Source organism: Carcharhinus amblyrhynchos, chromosome 8, assembly GCF_965287045.1.
Source record: "Carcharhinus amblyrhynchos chromosome 8, sCarAmb.v2.hapA, whole genome shotgun sequence".
Lineage (NCBI taxonomy): Eukaryota > Metazoa > Chordata > Chondrichthyes > Carcharhiniformes > Carcharhinidae > Carcharhinus > Carcharhinus amblyrhynchos.
This window is the reverse complement of record NC_137331.1, coordinates 98,507,204-98,530,522: the sequence shown is the minus strand read 5'-3', so window position 1 is coordinate 98,530,522 and position 23,319 is coordinate 98,507,204. Positions and strand designations below refer to the sequence as shown.

Sequence of the window (23,319 nt, the reverse complement as noted above, 5' to 3'; positions counted from 1 at the left end):
CTCCATCATAACCTCCCTGCTCTTATGTTCTATGCCTCTGCTAATGGAGGCAAGTATCCCACATGCTTTCTTAGTCACTTATCCACCTTTCCTGGGGCCTTTAGGGATTTATGGACAGTACTCCAAGGCTCCTTGTTAGTCCTCCCAAAATGCACCACCTCTCACTTTTCAGGATTAAATTCCATTTGCCACTGTTCTGCTATTCTGTCCATCTATATCATCCTGCAATCCAAGGCTTTTCTCTTTGCTATTTGCCATATCACCAATTTTCACGTCATCTGCAAACCTACTGATCATAATTCCTACTTTTGTGTCGAGATCATGAATGTACACCACAAACAGAAAGGGACCCAGTGCCAATCTCTGTGGTACACTACTGGACACTGGCTTCTAGGCACAAAAAAAATTAAATCCAATTTGTCAGATTTCCCTGGATCCGATGGGGTCTCCCATGTGGAACCTTGTCAAAAGCCTTACTTGAAGTCTGTACATCCAATGCACTGCCCTCATCTAAGCATCTAGTCATCTCGAAAAATCCAAACAAATTTGTTAGACGATCTCCCTCTGACAATGCTATGCTGACTATTCCTGCTTCTTCAAGTGGAGATCAATTCTGAACCTCAATTTCCCTATCACTGATGTTAGACTCCCTGGCATGTAATTACCTGGCTTATCCTTTCTTGAACAATGGTACCACATTAGCTGTTGTGTGTCCAGAAAAGATTTGAAAATTAATATCAGAGCTACTGCAATTTCCTCCCTTGTCTCCCACTGCAGCCTGGGATCCATCTTGTCTGGACCTGGGGATTTATCCACTTTTAAGTCTGCTATAACTGTTAATACCTTCTCCCTTCCAATGCCAGTTAACTAGGATGATTTGCCTGCAAAAAAATTTTTGCCGGCTCTCTTTGGTTAAACTGTGCTTTAGACCCAATTATGGTACCCAATAATTTTCTCGCCATCGATGTTAGGCTGACTTCCTGGTTTATCCTTCTTCCCTTTCTTGAACCAAGATATAACTTTAGAACCTCTAGTCCTCTGCATCCAAATTTCCCAGACTAGATCCAAATTGTAGCTAATAATTCTAATTTTACCTTTTTTTTTCATTCAGAACATATTTCATTTGGATCAAGTGACTCACCTTCTTTCAGTTATTCTACCTTTTTTGTAAGGCTTCTCTATTTACTATTTTCTCAAGTATACCCTTCACATTATTATGCTTCTTTCATGAAGACTGAAGCAACACATTTATTTAATACTTCAATCATACCCTCTAGCTCTACAAGGCCGCAGCCCTTTGTAGACTTCATAGGCCCAATCTTTTCACCAACTAAATCGCTTACATTGAACACTGTTCATGCTGTGTAAGAAAGATCAAATAGCCTACTGTGTTATGAAATGTTCACATGCATTGATTTCATTCACCTCAAACTATATAAAAAAGATACAGTATAAACACTAGAACATTGTACTTTATCAATGAAATAGAGTGCCACTGCTCTTTGTCGTGATTTCATTTCCCTTGACTTCCAGTCAATACGATACTGACTCCGAATTGCATCAATCTTGTCCTTCAGGCGGCGGGCCACTTCATATTTCTGCCAGTCCTTCTCACCCTGAAAGCATTAATAGATAACATTATAAAGTCTTTTTCAGTTAAGACTGGACATACCATTTAACTGAACCCATTTTCTTTAACTCTGCAGCACAAGGCACTTCACCCTCCACATCTCAATTCCGGTTGTGGAACTGAACCAAATAAAAATGCCAAATTCAATCTCAAGTTAGTATGGAACCTCAGCCAAGATTGCAAATTATCCCGGGGTTGTAAAGATAAGAGAGGAAACAAATAATGTCTTTCCAGCTTGTAAGCATATAAAAATAAAATTAATAGGCCATTCTACCCATCAAGCCCGTTCCTCCATTCAGTGTGATCATTGCTCTACCTCAATGTGTTCTCCCCATACCCCTTTAGTTTCTAGGGATCTAGTTCATTCTTAAATGCATTTAGTGACTTTGCCTCCAGAGGTTTATATGGTAGAGAATTCCACAGGGTCACCACTCTTGAAAGAACCGATTTCTCATCTCAGTCCTACATTGTCTATCCTGTACCCTGAGACTGTGACCCATTGTTCTAGACTGCTCCCAGCAAGTGACACATCAATCTTATTGAAGTTTTTGCTCAAAATGATGGATCGAAGTGCAATATTAAATGAGGAAAAATCTGATGCCCCTAATGATGAAAAGTCACAGAAAATAGTCTGGATTCGCAACTGATGGGAAAGAAAAGTTTAAAATTTGGAGATTGGAGAATATGGGTGTAGTTTGAATTCTGAAAAGAAAAAGCATTTGACAAATGGGAAGAAAGATCTTTACTCTCACACAATGACATTAATATTTATATCTGGCATTCTTTTCTGTATGCTTTAGAAACCATCAGTAGGGCAGTGTCTATCATAGAAAAACTGACATTAATAAAGGTGTAACGTGAGCATTATTCGTACTGGAGTTACTCAACCTCTGATGCATTGCATTCCCACAAAAGAAAAACAAATGCCATGACTCAGATATCAGTCCTTTGAATTAACTGTGAGTGCAGCTAACAAACTCATTGATGAAGGCTGTACCTGAAGTGTTAATGTTTTTCCTTTCTCCACAGGAGCTTCCTAACTAATTGTGTTTCCTGTCGATGAGTGGAGTGCAGTGAAACATGGCCCAAAAGTTGGCACAGAAGTTTGGCACCATTCTCGCTGTTTAGGACAATGTTAAAATGTAAGGTTTTGGCCACAAAAGGGTGATAAATATGTGATGTTCACCTGCATATGAAGGATGTGAAAAAAATTAAAATAATCAAACAGCACAATGGTGCAATTCTGGGAGACATGTACACTTCTGACCCTTGAGTGACCTTCTGCACCAGCTGTGGTATCATGAGTAATTTGGGATTAAGTGCTGTCCTGCTCTTAATATGCAATTAGAAGCAGCAAAAGAATGTAATTTGGGATGCGGTTCTCTTCACTTCCATACACCAAGCTAAATGGTCCTGTTAAAGTATGATTTTTTATTCAGAATTATTGGTTCCTGAATTTATTTCCCCATTCTCTTCCTGATTGGGGATGCATGTTCTCCAAATGCTTATAGCTACATGCCTGAAATCAGCATCTGAGAATCACAGATGCTGATCTGTATTCCAACACCGGCAAACTGCATTAGGGCATCCATACTTAAGGGAGCAACACTGATTTAAAACATTTGTAAGCTATACCTACTGCAGTAACTTTATTGGACCAGTTTACATAAACTCATTGCAAATAGGGGATTTACCATAGTTAAAGTGAAATAAATCAAGCAAAATGTTTACAGATGGCGTTGAACTCCTTGGACTGGTGTACTTGTTTCTAATAGAAGCAGCAGTCTGGCACCGTAACGCATTGATCGCAGACTAGATATGAATAAAAGTCTTCTATTTTACCACACAGGTTCATGTAGTCCAACCCCCATTCTAACTATCTTTAGGCATTCAAATGCTCATTTATATAAATTTATGCATAGCAAATCAGGAGGAACAGTCCTGACCGATTCTAATTGTCCCATTATCCAGGACTTACTGCCACACAAAGTATCTTAGCTTCTTTAAATTTAATTTATATATAAAATTATTTAAATTAATTCTCAGGATCTATGATACTGACATTACATTGATTACCCATCCATAGCTGTCCTGAGAAAATCATGGATTCTCTACTGAATTTTGCAGTCCAAGTAAGGTATTACTAGGGACACCCGTAAGATGAATGGATGTAGCTTATTTGAAGGGAACATCACAGCTGAATTCTGATCCTGTTTGATTCCAGGTCGTCATTTGATGAAGGATGGTACTGGGTCAATCTTTACTCAGTCTTACATTTATTTAGAGAATGAAACATTGCAATCATACACATCCTGATGAACCATAACAGATTTCAATAACTGTCCCCTTGTGTGTGTTCAAGTACTGCGTCAATTAATGCCTTCGCCTCCATATAATCAAACGCATTCAATATACAATCAAGGGTCCTCACTAAATGTTCACACATGCAATCTCAACAGGGATAGGTCAGCACTGACCAGAGATTTAGGGTGTCTTAGCTACACTCCTTGAACTCTTTTTTTTTAAAAAGCTGCAGGGTCAAGTTTCATAATTGAGACTGTTAGCAGCATTGAATGGAAAATGACAGATCAGATTTTTATGTCACAAAAACCCACGGTCTGAAATATCCGTTTAATTCAGTTCCCTAATCCCTTTTCACGACCTTTGTTTCAGATATTTATGCACACCCTTCCTTTTGAAGAGGTATTATGCATTCTGCTTCCAAAACAATTCTTACTGAGGCAACCAGATTCTTGAACCACCCTCAATTATCCTAACCTAGTCATTCTATGCCATCTAGTACTAACTCATTAGCCACTTCACCACATCCATTCACCGTGTCAAAAGTTTCAATTTGAAACAATTCTATCAAAATTCTTCCTAACCTTTTCACAAAAAGTCCCAACCTACAAGGCCAAGTTAAATGGAGTGTACATGCCACTAAGATCAAGAGGGCAAAGTGAAGGTAAGAATTCTATACATTTGTGATCCTAAGAAAGAACAAGGTAGAGTAAGGCGTGATAATTTTATATTAAGATTAAATTCATTAAATCAAGACGAAAATTATAGGCAGCCTCTGTCAGCGCATACATACCTTAAGTTTCGAGCTTGGGTTAAGCATGATGTACTTAAGTAGCCCTTGGACGTTTTCTGTCCACGATGCCAGCCAGGTTACTTTATTATCAAAACGTACCTCCTTCCACCGGTGATTTTTTGGGGGCTCTGGAATCTTGGAATCCCTGAATAAAATAAGCTTATTTTAGAAAAACAGACAAATTATGGGCCCTATTTTACCATTTTGATTCTAAGTGCTGAGCTTGAAACTGGGAGTGTTTCAGATCTGACTTTTAGACACGTTCTGAGGCACCCTCCCACCCCCCCATATGCACTTTGCAAAAATATTAGCAATTCCAAATCACACAGCACAAGCCTGTGAGCAGAGCTTAATGCACCCACAACCTTGCAGCTCCAATCATGCGCCTCCAACTGCGCACATGCAGAAAAAAAGATAGAATGCTGTTCCCCAGCCACACCCCTTCCTGGACCAGATAATGCCTCCCCAGCCCCCACAGACATTGCCCACCCCAACATTACTGACCCCCTTATTCCTCCACCCCGCCCCCCAAACCGATTACAGGCCCCTCTCCCCCCAATCTCAGGCATTGATTAACCCTCCCCCTCCAATCTTCGGCAGAGTGGCAATGGACTCCCCTTTCTTTTCCCTCCTCCCACCGATCTCAGGCAGAGTGGCAGCAGACTCCTCTCTCCTAAACCACTCCCCCACTGATCTCAAGCAGAATGGCAGTGGACCCACCTAGCCCCCACCCCCCGCCAATCTCAAGCAGAGCGCTGTTGGATGCTAGACACTTACCTCCTCACTAATGGAGCGCCTGAATTGGACTTACATGGAGCATGTCTGTTTCACGCTGATTCTGAATGGGCGTATGTGGTAGAAAAGGGGGGAGTGCCGGTAAAGTTGGGCGTGCAGCCCATTAAGTCAATTTAAATGTACGCAAATGCCATTGTTTCGGGCATGGTCCTGATCATAGCCATTTTCAGGCCTTGGTAGAGGGAACTGGCATGGAGATGGGCATGGATCGCACTACTCATCTCACGCCCAATTTTACCAAGTTTTCGAAAACGGGTACAACGTGAAGGTAAAATCCGGCCCTATATATGTGAAAGACAGGCTGCTCAATGACAGCTCAACAAACTGATTGTGTAGGGAGAAGAAAGTATTGTACTTAGTACTTAAAAGATATATTAACTTCTGTGAAATTGGGAGCCTTTTACTACAAGAAAAAATTTTTAGTGTATGGCTGCTTTGATATAGAATTATAACTGATGATCTACAGAATAGAGTTGCACTGACAACTTATGCAGGCCATTGATTTTGAAAACACCAGTGCCACCAATTACAGCATTTACATTTATGGGAATCTGCCTGTCCCAAGAGTATGAAATCCGGTTTCAAGCTGGCAAATTGCCCGATCCACCAAAAAAATCAGCAATTTGACTTTGTGTTCACATTTGCAAGGGTATTAAATTAAACTGCCAACTTAATAATGATACTTCATCTCACGTCCAATCCACATACACTCAACAAGACTGATGTTTCCAGCCGAGTGTATGTGGTCAGTGGAATTATCTTGCTATAAGGAAGAAATAGGGCAAAAATGAATCAAGAAAGTTTGGAAAAACTGTCAGTCTGAAGTGAAGCAACCAATGTATGACCTAGTTCCAAAGTCTTTCTTTGCAGTGACAAAGGAAGCTGACTAACATTTTGTTTCATATAAAGTACAGGAGAACGTTTTCTGCCAATCTCTTCAAATAGAAGTGATTAAGTGATTGTCACAAGAAGTTCAACCATAAATGCATTGGTGGTGGTGGTGGGTGAAAATGGTCCAGATTTATGACTAAGTCTGAGAAGGAAAACAAAATGGAAAGCTCATAACAAGACAGGATCTAAACAACAGGGTTGCATGAATTCGCTACTGTTATTTCCTTCATTTATCATGTACACTGCTTACTTGCTGCAGTTGATAATGACATCTTCAGGCATGATCCTTTTTTTTAGTTTTCCCATCTTTGGATGATCGCCTCGACCACGGAACAGCCCCGGTGGCTCAATTTTGAAGTTGGCAATTCTCTCTCGATGTCCATCCATTATACAGTAGCCATAAATCTCAGTAATTGCATCTTGCTCTAACTTTAGCTTCTGTAGGAAAAGACCAGATTTTCAGTGAAAAGTTTTAAGTTTGCTCCTATATAATATCTTCTTTCCTCCTGTGTGGGGTATAGGTGAATAGGCACCTTTCAGAGTTTCCTTTCTTGGTGTAGGACACTAAACAGCATGTATTTTCACAGTGTTTGATGATGGATATTCCCCAACTCTCTAGAAATCCACTTTCAAATAAGGTAATATTTACAGCAAGGACTCTTGTCATTTGTCAGTTTTGTAGGTCTGGGATGCCAAGATGAATAATCTCTCTACCGCAACCCAAAAGCTTGATTAAACTTAGGGTCTTGAAACAGTTTCACTTGTTTTCATTTTTAAAAATGGTTTTTACATGTGTATGGATGATTTAACATCTGCTCCATCCCTTCTGTTAGATCTACCATGAATTTGGTAGGCTTTTCTTCTTCAGCTGTAAAACATCAGCTTTAATAACAGGAATTCAAACTAAAATGCCAACTTGCCTCTTTGTAACAATGGAAGTACTCATTCCTAAATTTTTAGTATTGATCATTTGGTCCCAGTTTTAAAAGGAGAAGAGCAACCGAAGAGTCATGGCATGTTCTGTTCACATCGTGGGCTTCATTACAAAAAATTTCTGTCCAATATCCACTCGAGTTCGGTCCATGCCAAACATGTCAATTTCTCTGCTCTTTACAGCGGAAAAGAACAGGCCACTCAGCTGCTTGAATCTTTTCAAATTTGGAGTCTAAAGAGATGTGGAAACTAGGCAGGAAAATGGAGCAAGACACAGATCAGCCATAATCTATTTGATTGGCTGCATAGTATACTCTCTTCCTGTTTTCTTCTACCAATTAGATCATGGCCTATTTGCATCAACTCCATTTACCCACCTTGGTTCCACATCTCTCGATGGTATTAATAACAGTTCTGAAATGTCCAATTGATAGACTCAACATGTTTTTGGAGAAGACAATTTCCACCACCCTGTGTAGGAAGTTGGGAAAAGGCAATTTCCACTACCCTGTGTGGGAAGAAGTGTTGCTGATAGCATTCCTTAAAATGTCCTTAATTTAAGGTTTTGTCCTCTAATTTTGGACATCTACCTTATCAAATCTTTTAATTTTCCTAGAAACATTGAAAAGATGTGATCTAACTAATGATATAGAGCCAAATGGGCTAAGTGTCCACTCCGCAGGAAAATGAGTGTTTTGCCTGATCTCTGTGCTCAGAGACAGAGCTCTCCCCCTCCCTGCCAAAAAATGAAATTGTCCTCCCCGCCCAACTGACCAGGGGAGTGTATCACCAACCCTTCAAACAGAGAACTTCCCCCATAAAAAAGCCTGAGGATGACCTGACCCTTCCCCTCCCTCATCTCAGGCCCACTTCCCCCTCAGGTCTCCTATTTAACTCCCCTTCAGACTACATGCTTTGGCAGTGTCCATGATGCACTGCCCTCTAGCAATGACACCCTGGCTTGGTGTCTTGGGTCCCAAGGAAGCCAGTCCAATGGCAATTTGCCCCTCTTTGCTGCCAGGTTGCAGAGGAAAGGTACCCACAGGGTCCTGGGGGTTGGATGGGCTCAGGCTGGGGCAGGGCAAGGGGTTGACCTCACCACTCATCCTGGCATAGAGATTTCAGGCAGCCCTGAATGCAGGTTAGTAAGAATTCTGAAGTGGCCAGGTCACTTTAGTCTCCATGCCACCTCGTAGGCTTTTAAATCAATGCAGTTCTTCATTCTGCAGCAGAGATTTTCTCTTGTCCTCCACCATACAGAGGAATAAGCCCAACTGACAGCCCTTGATTTGTTTAAAGCGACTGTGGTTTGTAAAAGACAGTAAAACCACAGACTTCAAATTGTCAACATTGCAGACAGGATCAATAGGGTACCATTCTCGCGTGAAGGGAAATGAACATAAGCAAAAAGGTGACTGGAGCAGAAATCCATTGAGCTGTTAATGGAATCTTTTTCAAGGCACTGCACATTTAATTTGTTAGAGATCGAAGTGTTCTATTGGAATGGAGAGAGTTTCATAGATTTCAGTTCTTTAGGAAACCTGAGCAATTTCAAATCAAAGCTGCATACATTCACTGGGGCTGAGTGCACAGCTGTGCAGCAGATTCCCTCCACCAGGTGAAACTGACATCTCCTCTGTCAGAAGACATGAAAGGGATCTGCTCTCACCTGTACCTTTGGCAGGGAGAAAGGAAAATCTGTGGCAGAATGAAGTGCTGCAATGAAAGCGGCCTAATCCCCACTAAGCTCAGACTATCACACTTTGAGGCACAGATTTGAATGCAGTACTCCAGCTGCAGTCTAACCAGTGCATTATACAACTGCAACATAGGCTGTTGGTATTCCAGCCCTTCAGAAGGCAGCCAAAATACTATTGCCTTTTTTTTTCCCCCTGTATTATCCACTAGATTTAGTGATTTCTGTCCATGGACCGTGAAACCTTTTGGCTCATCCAGTTGCTAATTTCTCACTTCAGAAAACACTTTGATCAATCATGAATCTAACGTGTTTGACCTCACGCCTTTCCATATTAAACTCCATCTACAACAGTGTCGCCTGTTAACTTTAATTCACTGGTGTTCCTTTACAACTTTCTGCTCCCATCTACACTTCGTCCAGTGTCATTTTTGATTTGTCAATAGCAGAAATGGCTTTCTTCCTTCATCCAAGTCAGTTCCATTATATAGAGTTGTGGATGACACCACTAATAATGTTATGACAACTGGAGTATATACCCGTTATAATCTTAATCTGTCTCCTACCTCCTGACAAAATTTCTTACGTACATCAATAAGTTAACTCCAATTCCATACACTTTTTATTTTTGTTCATATCTTAGTAAATGCCATTTGCAAGTCCAAATAAACAACATCCATAGGCATTTCCTTTACTACCACAATAGCAAACTCCTCAAAAATTTTAATATTGAGCAGATATGATTTATCATTACAACTCCTTGCTGACTTGGACTAGTTCATACAGAAAGGACCTGCCATATGTGGGGGTTACATAAGAACATAAGAAATAGGAGCAGAAGTAGGCCATCTAGCCCTTCGAGCCTGCCCCGCCATTCAATAAGATCATGGCTGATCTGTCGTGGCTCAGTTCCACATTCCCGCCCTCTCCCCATAACCCTTAATCCCCTCTCTTATCAAAAACCCATCAACCCGCGTCTTAAAAATATTTAGCGAGGTACATTCCTGCAAAACTTGACAAACGGAGAAATTGTGAAGGAGGAACATGGTTTTAAATGGAATTCAATTACATCGGTTCCAGTTATGCGAAGGCAATATTGGTTTGAGTAGTGACATACTCTACAGTAACTTGTGCTTCTCTTCACTGAAGGTGTTGGATCTGCTGTGTACACTCCACCATTCTGCTATTTGTTTTCAATTTCCAGCACTGGCAGTTTTATTTTAAATTTACTTAAAAATCACAGTCAATGAAAAAGAGAAAACCCAGGGTTAACAAGGGATAAAATATGCCCTGGAAAATTTTTTAGGCCCCCCAGGTCACTAAAACCAATTCAGAGAGATCATATGAATCAAGGGCCACAAAGACACTTGCATTCTATTGTGTTGTGTGGTTTCGGTCCTCAGCAGGAACTAATCCAGTTCCAATTGAAAATATTCAAGAGCACCTACTACACCAGTCTGCATTCTATTGCAGAGTTTCACTACTCAGAAAAGACAAGACAAATCACTTGATATCCAGTCTATTCCTATTCTCAAATTGATTATTTAAACTCATCTTTATTGGTTCTCCCAAAATCTGATGACCTACAATAAAATTATATTGAGACTCAAATCTAATTTGTGCATTTGTAAAATAAAAGATCTTTTGCAAAATTCAAACATAGATAAGTGAACATTGCTCACACTATATGGTGTACAATGGTATATGAAACACAAAGTTGCAAAAGACTGGAATTTACTCTATTTACCCAAGGATCAGGCCCTCTGATTTAACAGATTATTAGTCTAAAATCTAACTAAGGTCTGTAATTCCTTTCCCAACTTTTAGATAGTAGAGTGACATTTTTTTAAACCAAGAGGATAATTTCAGAATTGAATGTTTTGAGGGATGATGATCAAAGCATCAGCAATTTCCACAAAAGCACTTACAATTTCCAGGATGCTGCCTGGGCTTTAGACTTTTCTAGCATTTGTGTTTTATGATATAGTTATTAATATGTATGAGACTAGTACATGTCAAGGATGATACTGGGCCCACAGGCCCAAATTGTATTTCCAGAAAAACTAGTTCACTGGCATCCAAACAATGGTTACATTTTAACATCAGCAAAGAGCTGATGGGATCATTTAAATCTAGAACACTATTTCAAGACAAATTTCAACAGGAAAAGGGGCACAAATTCAAGCTGAAGACAAATGTATTACTGTTAGGAAATTCTTCCAACAAAGTCTCAATTTCTATCTTGAGACCTCCTAATCAATTCCTTATATGACTCTAAGTTGAATTAAATTTTAGCTTAATTTCATTGTATTTGTTGTCTAACTTACTCATACTCTGCCCATCACTTACGAGAGGGGTATAGAAAGACCCACAGGCAATAACAGCCTATTGGCACCTCAGCCAAGTAGTCATTCCTTAAATACGAACTTGACAATGAATGGTGTCAGCCTATTAACTCAGTGTCAAGGCCAATCCTTTATTTTCCAAGTTCACTATTACTATTAAATGATTTTTGCTGCAAATGTATCAGGAGTGAGCAAGGTGCATTAATTTGTTTTCCCGACACTAGGGGTGCTGAGACCAATTATACGCTCCCTGCTATTGCATGCACTTGACACACTAACTAGGTAGAGAACACAACACATCTGGTGTGTTTGGTTCAATTCCACGTTGTTATAAATTATACCACTTGACTGGAAACATAATATGCTTCAGGGCATCTGATTTATGTATAGGAGTACTAATGTTAACAAACCAAAACCTTAGTTTATTAGGATGGAGTACAAGTAGATTTTTCTTTGCTAATCTAAGCAAAAACATTTATCCATTATACAACTATCTGGTACTAAAATTGAAGGAAATCCAGTTTCACATGCCAGGTTATCCCATGGGTCTTATTAATGCAGCGGGCATTGGTTAGCTCAGTTAGCGTGACAGCTGGTTTGTGATGCGAAGCAATGCCAACAGCATGGGTTCAATTCCCGTACCTGACGTTATTCATGAAGTTGTGAAACCTTGTCCTGAGGTGATCCTCAGGTTAAAATCACCACCAGTCAGCTTTCTCCCTCAAAAGGGAGAGCAGCCTGTGGTCTTCTGGGACTACGTGGCTTTACTTTTAATACACGGTGTTGGCTGATCAATAATCCCTCGCACTATTATGAAAGTAGGAAGCTAAATCTTCATACAGGTCCGTAATGATGGGCAAAATGGCTGGATTTTTGATGTACCAAGTCTTACAAACGCATTTTCCCCATAACAAACAACTGATGCCAGAGCGACTGGTCTCATTACTCATTTTAACTTTCTCTCCCTTCCTGAGCAAAGGTGGTTTACCTCCAACTCCATTGTACAATTTCCATATCTAAAGGGAAATATTTGGGCTTAACTGCCTGCTTGAATAGCTTGCCTGCATTCACTATGTAGACTTCACTTACAAGTGAAGAATGGTTATTTGGGTGAGGTGTCAAAACCTGTTAGATTATATCTAAGCATTATCAAAATTAAAGTTGAGTTTAGTTACAATCAAGGCTTACACCGACACTGCAATGGAGTTACTGTGAAATTGCCCTAGTCGCCACACTCCAGCACCTGTTCGGGTCACTGCATCTAATCAGCATGTCTTTCAGGCTGTAGGAGGAAACCAGAGCACCCAGAGGGAACTCTCAGCAGAGACAGTGAAAAATAATCTTCCATTTAAAATATTTTCTCACCTGTTTCTCTTCCCTGGGCAAAGCTTTCCTGGCCTCTGCTTTTTCAGTGAAGTATTTATGAAGTTGTGAGAAATCACATTTACTTAGGTCGGTGATTATCGTTCTTTCTTCCTTGGTCATTTCCTGTACTCGAGGGGAAAGCCACAGCAGTGAATGGGTTCCATTTACAGTAATAGAATTTACCATTCTGAGCAGCTTACAAACTTTCAGTTTCAAAAGCATCAGAACTTATGCAAAACTGTACCAAACATGATGACAGTAAAAAGTCTGACAACACCAGGTTTTAGTCCAACCGATTTATTTGATAATAGACTCACAAGCTTTCGGGGTTAGTCCCTTCGTCAGGTGAATGGAGAGTTCTGGCCTCAGACAGAGCATATAAAGCACAGACAGTTTAGAGATTACTGATTAGAATGCGAATCCTTACACCTAACCTGCTGTTCAAGACTGGAAGAGGCAGTTCCGATGCGCCACAGCGAAAAACCGCACCGATCTCCTCAGAAGGCAAACACGGGACACAGTGGACAGAGTACCCTTCGTCGTCCAGTACTTCCCCGGAGCGGAGAAGCTACGACATCTTCTCCGGAGTCTTCAACATATCATTGATGAAGACGAACATCTCGCCAGGGCCATCCCCACACCCCCACTTCTTGCTTTCAGACAACCACACAACCTCAAAACAGACCATTGTTCGCAGCAAACTACCCAGCCTTCAGGAGAACAGTGACCACAATACCACACAACCCTGCCACAGCAACCTCTGCAAGACATGCCGGATCATCGACATGGATACCATCATCATAAGTGAGAATACCATCCACCAGGTACATGGTAAATACTCTTGCAACTCGGCCAACATTGTCTACCTGATACGTTGCAAGAAAGGATGTCCCGAAGCATGGTACATTGGGGAGACCACGCAGACGCTACGACAACGGATGAATGAACATCGCTCGACAATCACCAGGCAAGACTGTTCCCTTCCTGTTGGCGAACACTTCAGTGGTCACGGGCATTCAGCCTCTGACCTTCGGGTAAGCATTCTCCAAGGCGGCCTTCACGACACACGACAGCGCAGAGTCGCTGAACAGAGACTGATAGCCAAGTTCCGCACACATGAGGACGGTCTCAACAGGGATCTTGGGTTCATGTCGCACTATCTGTAACCCCCGTGACTTGCCTGGGTTTGCAAAACCTCACTTACTGTACTGTCTGGAGACAATACACATCTCTTTAACCTGTGATCAGTGCTCCTTCCACTCACATTGTCAGCCACTTCAGGTCTTGAACAGCAGGTTAGGTGTAAGGATTCGCATTCTAATCAGTAATCTCTAAACTGTCTGTGCTTTATATGCTCTGTCTGAGGCCAGAACTCTCCATTCACCTGACGAAGGGACTAACCCCGAAAGCTTGTGAGTCTATTATCAAATAAATCGGTTGGACTAAAACCTGGTGTTGTCAGATTTTTTACTGTGTTTACGCCAGTCCAACGCCAGCATACCCACATCCAAACATGATGGACAGAAAGTTGTAACATGCATGTGCATAGCACCTTATAAAATCAATAATTACTTTTGAAGTGCAGTTATTATTATAAACAGGCAAACTCAGTAGCTGAATTGCACAAGAATTTCATAATATGGCAAACACCATTTGTGGAATAGAAACATATTAAAATGACAAACACACAGACCAGTAAGTCTGCTCAATTGTTATTCCCAAACCATTGTGATTAGTTTCTCCACCAGCAACACTGGAATCTTTAAGGAAAGGCAAAACAAAAAAACCACATAACTTGGGACTAACACCTGCAGCAGTAAAGACAGGTTATAAATGGAACTGTGCATGACTCCTCTTAAGTTTCTAAATCTGTAATAGTAACTTTTTCTTTTTACTGATGCTGACAGACTTAATAGGATTTTCCAGGTTTGAAGTCACACTTGCGCTTTTCTGATCAAATACATTCATCCTAGACAGGGGTTAGACAGGGTAGGGGCTAGACAAAGTAGAGGCAGAGAGATTATTCCCACTTAGAAAGGAAACAAGAACTAGAGGGCACAGCCTCAAAATAAGGGGGAATCAATTTAGAACAGAGTTGAGGAGGAATTTCTTCTCCCAGAGGGTAGTGAGTCTTTGGAATTCTCTGCCCATTGAAGCAGTGAAGACTACCATGTTAAACGTGTTTAAGTCACAGGTAGATAGATTTCTGACCAATAAGGGAATTAAAGGTTATGGGGAGCAGGCAGGTAAGTGGAACTGAACCACTATCAGATCAGCCATGATCTTATTGAATGGCGGGGCAGGCTCAAGAGGTTAGATGGCCTACTCCTGCTCCTCTTTCTTATGTTCATCCTGATCAAACAAAAATGCTGATACTTTAAAGGAAACTATTGTCAATGAATTTTAAAATTATGGAACCAAATTTTTCTTCAGGACTCAAAACTGTAAACATCTTTGTCTCCCTCGGACTTTATGCTCGTGGATTGAAAGACTGTGCTCTACATCACCTAATCGATATTTAGTAAGATTGTCACCATCTTGTAATCTGCTCTTCAGCTTTGGATTTGACCCTTCATCTAGGTTTCTCAATTAAAAAAGTAGCATACACAAGTAGCACACACCTTCTGCCAGTCATGAAAGTAGTTTTGTCTGAAGACTTCCTTTGTAGTGTACTCATGATCCAGCATTTTGGCATAGAAAGTGGCGACTTCCTCTGCTGCAGGGCTCAATGCCATCGGATTACCTACATAAACAAAGCTAATTTACAAAACAGGCCATCAAATGTGGAGAGGCAAAGATAACTTACTACATGCTAACTGTTGAAATGCATACAGAAATGCAACTGGGAAATGCTGGGTTAACAGTGCATTTCCATTGTCAGAAAAAGGAAAAAAAGTTATTTGCTAGCACTAAAACTAGTTTCAAAAAGTTGAAATAAAAACAAGATGCTAGAAATACTCAAGCAAACAGAGAGAAACAAGAGTTACTGTTTATGATGAAAGGTCACTGACTGGAACTCTTTCTTTCTCTCCAAATACTCCAGGACTCCTGAGTATTTTGAATATTTTGTTTTTATTTCAGATTTCTAACATCCACAATACTTGGCTCTTTAGTTAACTTCAAATAACTTCCAAGCATAATTTCTAACTAATAATTCAAAAAGATAAAGGACCAGAAGTAATTAGAACATGGCTCTTGCAACCTCATCCATATAGATTAGTTGAAAGAATCTGCTCATTCTGAGCTACAATAGCAAGTGAATTTAGAATTACCAGCCCAACTTCAATTGGCAAACATTATCAGTTTAGCTGGTGTGAGGAATATGATGTCATGGTTTTTCAGCAAGTGATCTTTAAAGATTTATTTAGCTATGTGTTATGTTTTCAAAATAAGGTGAGCTTAGTTCAGGTTGAAAATCTCAGTAGGCTGACAGTTTCTCAGCTAAAGCCCTACCTATGGACTGCAGCACAAAATACAGACCAACAAGTGCAAACTCCTAACAGACTGTCAGCCAAAGCTGGAATTGAACCCAGGTCTCTGACAGTTCAAGTGCAGTACTTTCAATGCTCATGAGATCAGGGCTCAATGCAATGTTTCTCAGAGTCCTCATTCAATGGAGGTGGCAAAGGACTGGGAGGTGTCAGCAAAAAGCATAACCTGGAGTTATAGCCAAGGGGAGCTACAGCATGAACAGGAGGGTGAGGAGGAGAGATTCAAACAGAGGAAGGCGACTGCTACGTGAAGAGTTTGCTGTTGGAGTATCCTAGTTACAAATGAACAAGAGGCAGTGCTGAGCACACCTGCATTAGCCAAAGACCTCACGCATCACGTGTTGCATTATGAAGGCCTGATGCCATATAGGTTTGGAAACCTCCCTGCTGCCAATAGCTCTTTGAAGGTGACGTGTTGCACTAAATTTCTTTGTCTCTGGATCCTTCCAAGGATCTGAACCTGTCAGGCATCTCTCAGTTTGCAACACATTGATGCATAAAGGAGGATACTAATGCCCTTTACAGAAGGTCCTTCATTATGTTAGGTTTGCTTTGGATGAAGATACAGACTCAAAGACTCTTTGGCTTTGCAGCCAGCTCAGGCTTCCCAAAAGTTCAGGGTGTAATAGACTACACCACGTTGCTATACTGTCTCCATGGTAGAAACCCGTAATGTTTATTAATGGAATGGTAGCCCTTGCCATTAAAGTGCGGCTAACGTGTGACCATCGCAAACACACCCTGCACATGTGCACAGTACCCCAAGAGTTGCCAAGGCTCTTACATCCTCAGCCACTCAGATGCTTGGGATCTCCGAGGGGCCAGAATGTCTGCAGGGACGGTTCCTTGGGGACACTGGCTGATGACTCCAGTGCTTCACCTTCCTGCTTAGGAGAGGTATAATGCTGCACAGAGCTCCACTTGTACAGCAGACCATAGGTCTTCTGAAAATGCATTTCAGATGCTTGGATTGCTCAGGTAGCTGACTATAACACACTCTGGAGAGAGTTTCCTGTTTGATGAGTGTGTTGTGCCCTTCATAGTCTAGCTATTCAAAGTAATTGGCCCTTGCCAGACAGAGTGAACTGAAGAGTTAGAGCTCTTCAGAATATGGAGATGCAGATTGTTTAGGAAGCCCAGTGGGCTGCTGAGGGATAGTATGAGGGTGAGGAAGGAAGACATGCCTGTGAGTCTTTACTCTTCCTTGAACCTGTTGACAATTAAAGTTGTGTGATATTATGGACTCATCTCTCCTAGTCCTCAAAGCCATTCTGTGTCATCTGAACATCTGCTCAGAGAATGAATCCTGCATTCATACCTGTGCACTCTGGTCTCAACCAGCTAGGAGATCTCCAATTTGGTCAGTCATGTCCTGTTAAATCTGCTCACTTATTAACGTTAAAATCCACTGAGGATCCAGTGATGTAAGAAAAAGTTTCACTTTCAACACCATCCAATGATATAAACACCGCCCTGACTGAAATGAGGATCAATCTATGAATCTCATTCAAAAGCACATGTCTTGAGTTGGGGTACTAACACTGAGATAACCCAAATGCATCTAGCATTACATTGCTCACTCAAGGACAAGGGAGGGAATCTATGTGTGGAACCAGTGGAAAGGTACTAAATGAGTACTTTGCGTCAGCATTCACCTGGCGGATGATGAGTCTGGGAAAGGGCATATCGATAGTTTGGGTCATGTTGAGATCAGAAAGGAGGTATTGGGGGTCTTGAAAAACATTAAAAGGTAGACAAGTCACTAGGGCCTGATGGGATATAGCCCAGAATATTGACAGAGGCAAGGAAGGAAATTGCTGAGGCCTTGAAAGAAATTGTTGTACCCTCGCAGGCTACAGCGGAGGTGCCGAAGGATTGAGAATAACCAATGTTGTTCGTTTGTTTAAGAGCAGTAGCAAGGATAATCCAGGTAATTACAGGCCAGTGAGCCTTACGTCAGTGGTAGGGAAATTATTGGAGAGAATTCTTCAAAACAGGATTTATTTCCACTTGGAAATGTGGGCTTTTTACTGAGCAGCAACATGGTTTTGTGAAGAGGAGGTCATGTCTCATTAACTTGATCGAGTTTTTCGAGGAAGTGACAAAGGTGATTGATGAGGGTAGGGCAGTGGATGTTGTCTACATGGACTTCAGTAAGGCCTTTGACAAGATCCCTCATGGCAGACTGGTGCAGAACGTGAAGTCACAGGATCAGCGATGAATTGGCAAGATAGACACAGAACTGGTTTGGTCACAGAACGCAGAGGGTAGCAGTGGAAGGGTGTATTTCTGAATGGAGGGCAATGACTGGTGGCATCCCTCAGGGATCAGTGCCAGGACCTTTGCTGTTTGTTATATATAAGTGATTTGGAGGAAAACATAACTGGTTTGATTACTAAGCTTACGGACAGATGATAAGGTTTGTGGAAATGCAGATAGCAACGAGGACCAGCAGAGGATAGAGCAGGATATAGATTGGTTGGAGATTTGGGTGGAGAGTTGGCAGATTGAGTTTAATCCAATTTGGGGTAATTCATTTTGGAAGGTCTAATACAAGTGAGAAATATACTGTAAATGGCAGAGCCTTTAACAGTATTGATAGGCAGAAGGATCTGGATGTACAGGTACACAGTTCACTGAAAGTGGCAACACAGGTGGAGATGGTAGTCAAGAAGCCTTACGGCATACTTGCCTTCGTTGGCCGGGTATTGAGTTTAAAAATTGGCAAGCCATGTTGCAGCTTTATAGAACATTAGTTAGGCCACACTTAGAACAGTGTTCAATTCCGATCACCACATTACCAGAAGGATAGGGTCCAGAACAGATTTACTTGTATGTTGCTTGGTAAGGAGGGCATTAGCTATGAGAAGTTGGAGAAACTTGGTTTGTTGTCACTGGAATCACGACATGGAGGGATGACCTGATAGAAGTCTACAAGATTATCAGGGGCATAGTCAGAAGCTTTTTCCCCAGGGTGGAAGTCAATTATTAGGGGGCATAGGTTTAAGGTACGTTAGGCAAGGCTTAAAGGAAATGTACAAGGCAATTTTTTTTTTTAGAACATATAGGGTGGTAGATGCCTGGAACTCACTGCCAGGAGAGGTAGTAGGAAAAGATGTGATAATGACTTTTAAAGCGGAGTCTTGACAAATATATGAATAGCATGGGAATGGAGGGATATGGTCGCCGGAAGGGTAGGGAGTTTTAGTTCAGACAGGTAGCATGGTCTGTACAGGCTTGGAGGGCCTGTGCTGTAATTTTCTTTGTTCTTTGACAGGAGATTTGATAGAGATGCACAAGATTTTGATGGGTGTAGATAGAGTGAATGCAAGCATGCTTTTTCCACTGAGGCTAGGGGAAAAAAAAACCAGAGGGCATGGGTTAAGGGTGAAAGGAGAAAAGTTTAAAGGGAATATTAGGGGGGGGCTTCTTCACGCAGAGAGTGGTGGGAATGTGGAATGAACTGCCGGATAAAGTGGTAAATGCCAGGTCACTTTTAACATTTAAGAAAAACTTGCACGGGTTCACGGATGAGCGCAGTATGGAGGGATATGGTCCAAGTGCAGGTCAGTGGGACTAGGCAAAAATGGTTCAGCACAGACAAGGGCCAAAAAGGCCTGCTTTTGAGCTGTAATTTTATATGGTCCTTTGAATCAGGGACTTCCCTGGTCTGCATGGTTCCATTCTACAACTCAAACTGTGCCGCCGATATGGACCTATTGTTAGGTTCACAACACTTAGAAACAACGAGTAAGGCATTCATGTAAATTAAAAGTAATATTTGTAACAAAGAAATTTGATAGAATACCACATCCTTTATATTTAGCAGGAGAGAAAGATTTACTTCTTTCCTGTTTATATATTTGTTGTAAATTTGACATATTACAAACAAGTTCATTACAGAACAAAACTTCCGTTTAAATAACATGCAATTCATTTTAGCAATCAGAAAGGAAGAAAGAGGAGGAGTGCAGGTAGTTTATCCTTTATCCCACAACTGAGCAATTTCATAGCATCCAGTCAAAGCTGTTATGGTGCTCAAAGTTATTTGAGGTGCAACTCTTTGGAATCTGAATTTGTTCTTTACTATGCATCTTATCAGCTTCCTACTTAAAAACCCTGAGCATTTGAAATGACTGAGGGAGTGTAACTCATTACAGGAACTGCAGAAATCTACAGAAAAATATCTCCTATGTCACTATAACATTTTAATATACACGCTAAATATCTAGTTAGCTTAATGTGCAAAATACAATATTAAAAATGAATCTTTTATTGATAATTTCCCTATTGGCACATTAAAAATGACTGTCAACATTGGTACTCACCATCGTAATAGAAATTAATACCAGGAGGAAGTGGCTCATAGTCAGGTGCAAACAATGGGCCATGGTGTTCTAGAAACATCCACTTTACACCATCCTCATAGTGCTCCTCCTCCCACCTGATAACATGGAATAAAAAAAGTTAAGTGAATATTTTGTAATGAACCAGAGAAGCTACTTGTTACTACTGCTTCATTCTTTATATTAAATGCATCATTCACACAGCACTGGGCAGTTATTTTACAATAATTTTATCTAGAAAGTTCACAGGAGTCGATGCCTTCACTATTGCAAATGGCATCAAGAAAATCACACGTTTGATCCCTGTAAACTGTTGGGACATGCATCCTAGTTTCTCCAGCCACAAAGATGCTTAAATTCACTCTGGACTCTCAAGCAATTTCCTTCACATCCTCAAAGTGCCAGTGTACAACTTCAGTGAACACATCAGTCCCACCCTTTACCGGTAAAGATTGGGACCAACAAATCCAGAGGGCTCATGATGAGAGATATACAGGATTGGGTAATGTAAAAAAGGGGGGCCTATGGTAGATACAGGGAGTTCAAAACAGCCCTAACAATAGAGAAATTAGGAGAGCGAAGAGGGAGCAAACAAAAATACTGGCAGGCAAAATAAAGCAAAATCCAAAGGTGTTTTAGTAGTGCTTAAGGGCAAGAAAATAATCAGGAGAGTAGAGTCCATAAAGAACCAAAGTGGAAATCTGTGTGGAGCTGGAAGACGCACAGAATTTTAAATTAGTTTTTTTGCATGTATTCACTATGAAGGAGGATGATGTAGGTACATAAATCAGGGGATTGTAATATAATTAAATAAATTAGCATTGGGAGGGAGGGAGGGAGGAAGGAAGGTGCCAGCAGTATTAGTGGGCTTATATGTGGATAAATCCCCAGGCTCGGACAAGATGTATCCCAGGCTGCTGTGTAAGGCAAGAGAGAGGAGATTGCAGGGGCTCGGACACTAATTTTCACATCCTCTCTAGCCACATGGGAGGTGTCTGAAGACTGGAGGGCAACGAATATAATACTATTATTCAAGAAGGGAAGTAGGGATAAGCCAGGTAATTACAGGCCAATGAGTTGAGTATCAGTGGTATGGAAATTATTGGAAAAAATTCTGAGGGACAGAGTTAATCAGGGAGAATCATCATAGCTTTAGCAGGGAGCGATCACGTCTACCAATTTTGATTGAATTTTGCAAGGTGGTGACTAGGTGTGTAGATACGAGTGATGCAGTTAATGTGTAGACTTCAATATGGCTTTTGACAAGGTCCCACATGGGAGACTGCTCAAGATGGTTAAAGACCAGAGGGTCCAGAACTATTGAGCAAATTGGGTCTAAAATGGGCTCAACAGCAGGTGGAGGGTGATGGTCAAAAGTTTTTGAGATGGTTAGCTTGTGTCTAGTGGTGTATCCCAGGGATTAGTGCTTTGTCCTTTGCTGCTTACAGTATACATTAATGCTCTAGACATGAAAGTAGGAGGTATGATCAATATGTCCACAGATGACATGAAAATTGGTGGTGTGGTAGTGAGGAAGTGAGCCTCAAATTATAGGATGATATAGATGGGCAGAGAAGTTACAAATGGAATTTAACCTTCAAGTGAGATGAAATGTTTTGAAGGGGATTAACAAGGCAATTGTGGGAGATTCCAAACGGAGGTACGAAATCCATACTTTCCTTCCTAACAAATTGTCCCCTCTGGCTGATTGATGATGGAAGTTGGATGTGAAGCATACTGAACCTAAAATTTCAAGGAAATGATTATGACTGCTTTCAGCACTGGGAACAAATAAATGCTTTCTGAATGTCACTGAAAGTCTGGCAAGTGAGAGTAAAAAGCCTTATTCAGTCACAAGTGGCTACACTGTAACAATTTTTGTCACGACTTTCCAGAGAAGTTTCAGATTTTGAAAAAGTGGTGGATGATAAATCTGAGTTTGAGAGCCTAGTGTCAGTTACTAACTTATAGCCAACTCCAAATAAGACTGAGCTGCTGCACCTGACCTGAGGGGGCATGTTAAAAACACAAGTCCATGAGGTTATCATTCTGAAATAGCATCTCCCAGCAGTATTCAGCGTTGAGTAAAACAAGTGTTTTGCTGAAATTGCCCTTCATGACAACTTACATGGGTGAGGTGAGATTTTCCATTCTCACAAAAGGTGAAGACAGCACAAAGAAACTGGTTGAATTCTGCACATTGCTCGCTCATCCTGTGAACCTGATTAGAGTGAGATTGAGGGGACCAAGCAGCTCACCTGTTATATTAAAGCTAAGTGAATCTGGGAGAAGAAAGTTTGAAAAACACTGCTCTAACCTTTGCTGTTTGAAGGAGAACAAATTGCAGTGTCTCTATTCCCTTCCTATAACTTCCTTAATTTTTTTTAAACAAGCCTGTATACAAACTTCAATCATCCGCCAATGCTACTATGACCAGTTTTCTGGAAAAACAAAGTTGACAGTGGTTCAATTACTGTTCTAATGGAAACTGGAATCCTGCTGTCTTAGAGCACTACAATGTCAATAGAGGACTATAGGTGCTTTCACTATTTTCAGCAACTCTTGATTAAAAATTCAAGTTTTTAAAGCCTCACTTTCAATAACACGGACAAACTGACCACACTTCCCCACCTTATCATTTATCTATTTCCAATCAATTATCGCACACACAAGATAAAACCAGTAAGCCTAACATGCATATGGTCTCAGGGCTGGGTGAAAGAATGGTACATT

General features: G+C 40.9%; 1 protein-coding gene across 6 annotated transcripts in view; it reads right to left on the bottom strand.

The window, feature by feature from the left end:
* The window catches only part of LOC145346806 (DNA topoisomerase 1-like), a 114,853-nt gene that overhangs the window by 16,140 nt on the left and 75,394 nt on the right, over window positions 1-23,319 (bottom strand). For 5 of the 6 annotated variants that reach the window (XM_080194549.1, XM_080194552.1, XM_080194550.1 and 2 more), the window contains 6 exons: window positions 20,569-20,684; window positions 15,371-15,492; window positions 12,750-12,872; window positions 6,661-6,848; window positions 4,725-4,869; window positions 1,473-1,616 (listed from right to left, as the gene is read on the bottom strand). In XM_080194549.1, the coding sequence (XP_080050675.1) occupies window positions 1,473-1,616; window positions 4,725-4,869; window positions 6,661-6,848; window positions 12,750-12,872; window positions 15,371-15,492; window positions 20,569-20,684 (838 nt within the window). Of the gene's footprint in view, window positions 1-1,472; window positions 1,617-4,724; window positions 4,870-6,660; window positions 6,849-12,749; window positions 12,873-15,370; window positions 15,493-20,568; window positions 20,685-22,714; window positions 22,852-23,319 lie in introns of those variants that run through there. The other variant, XM_080194555.1, reaches the window with a different exon arrangement.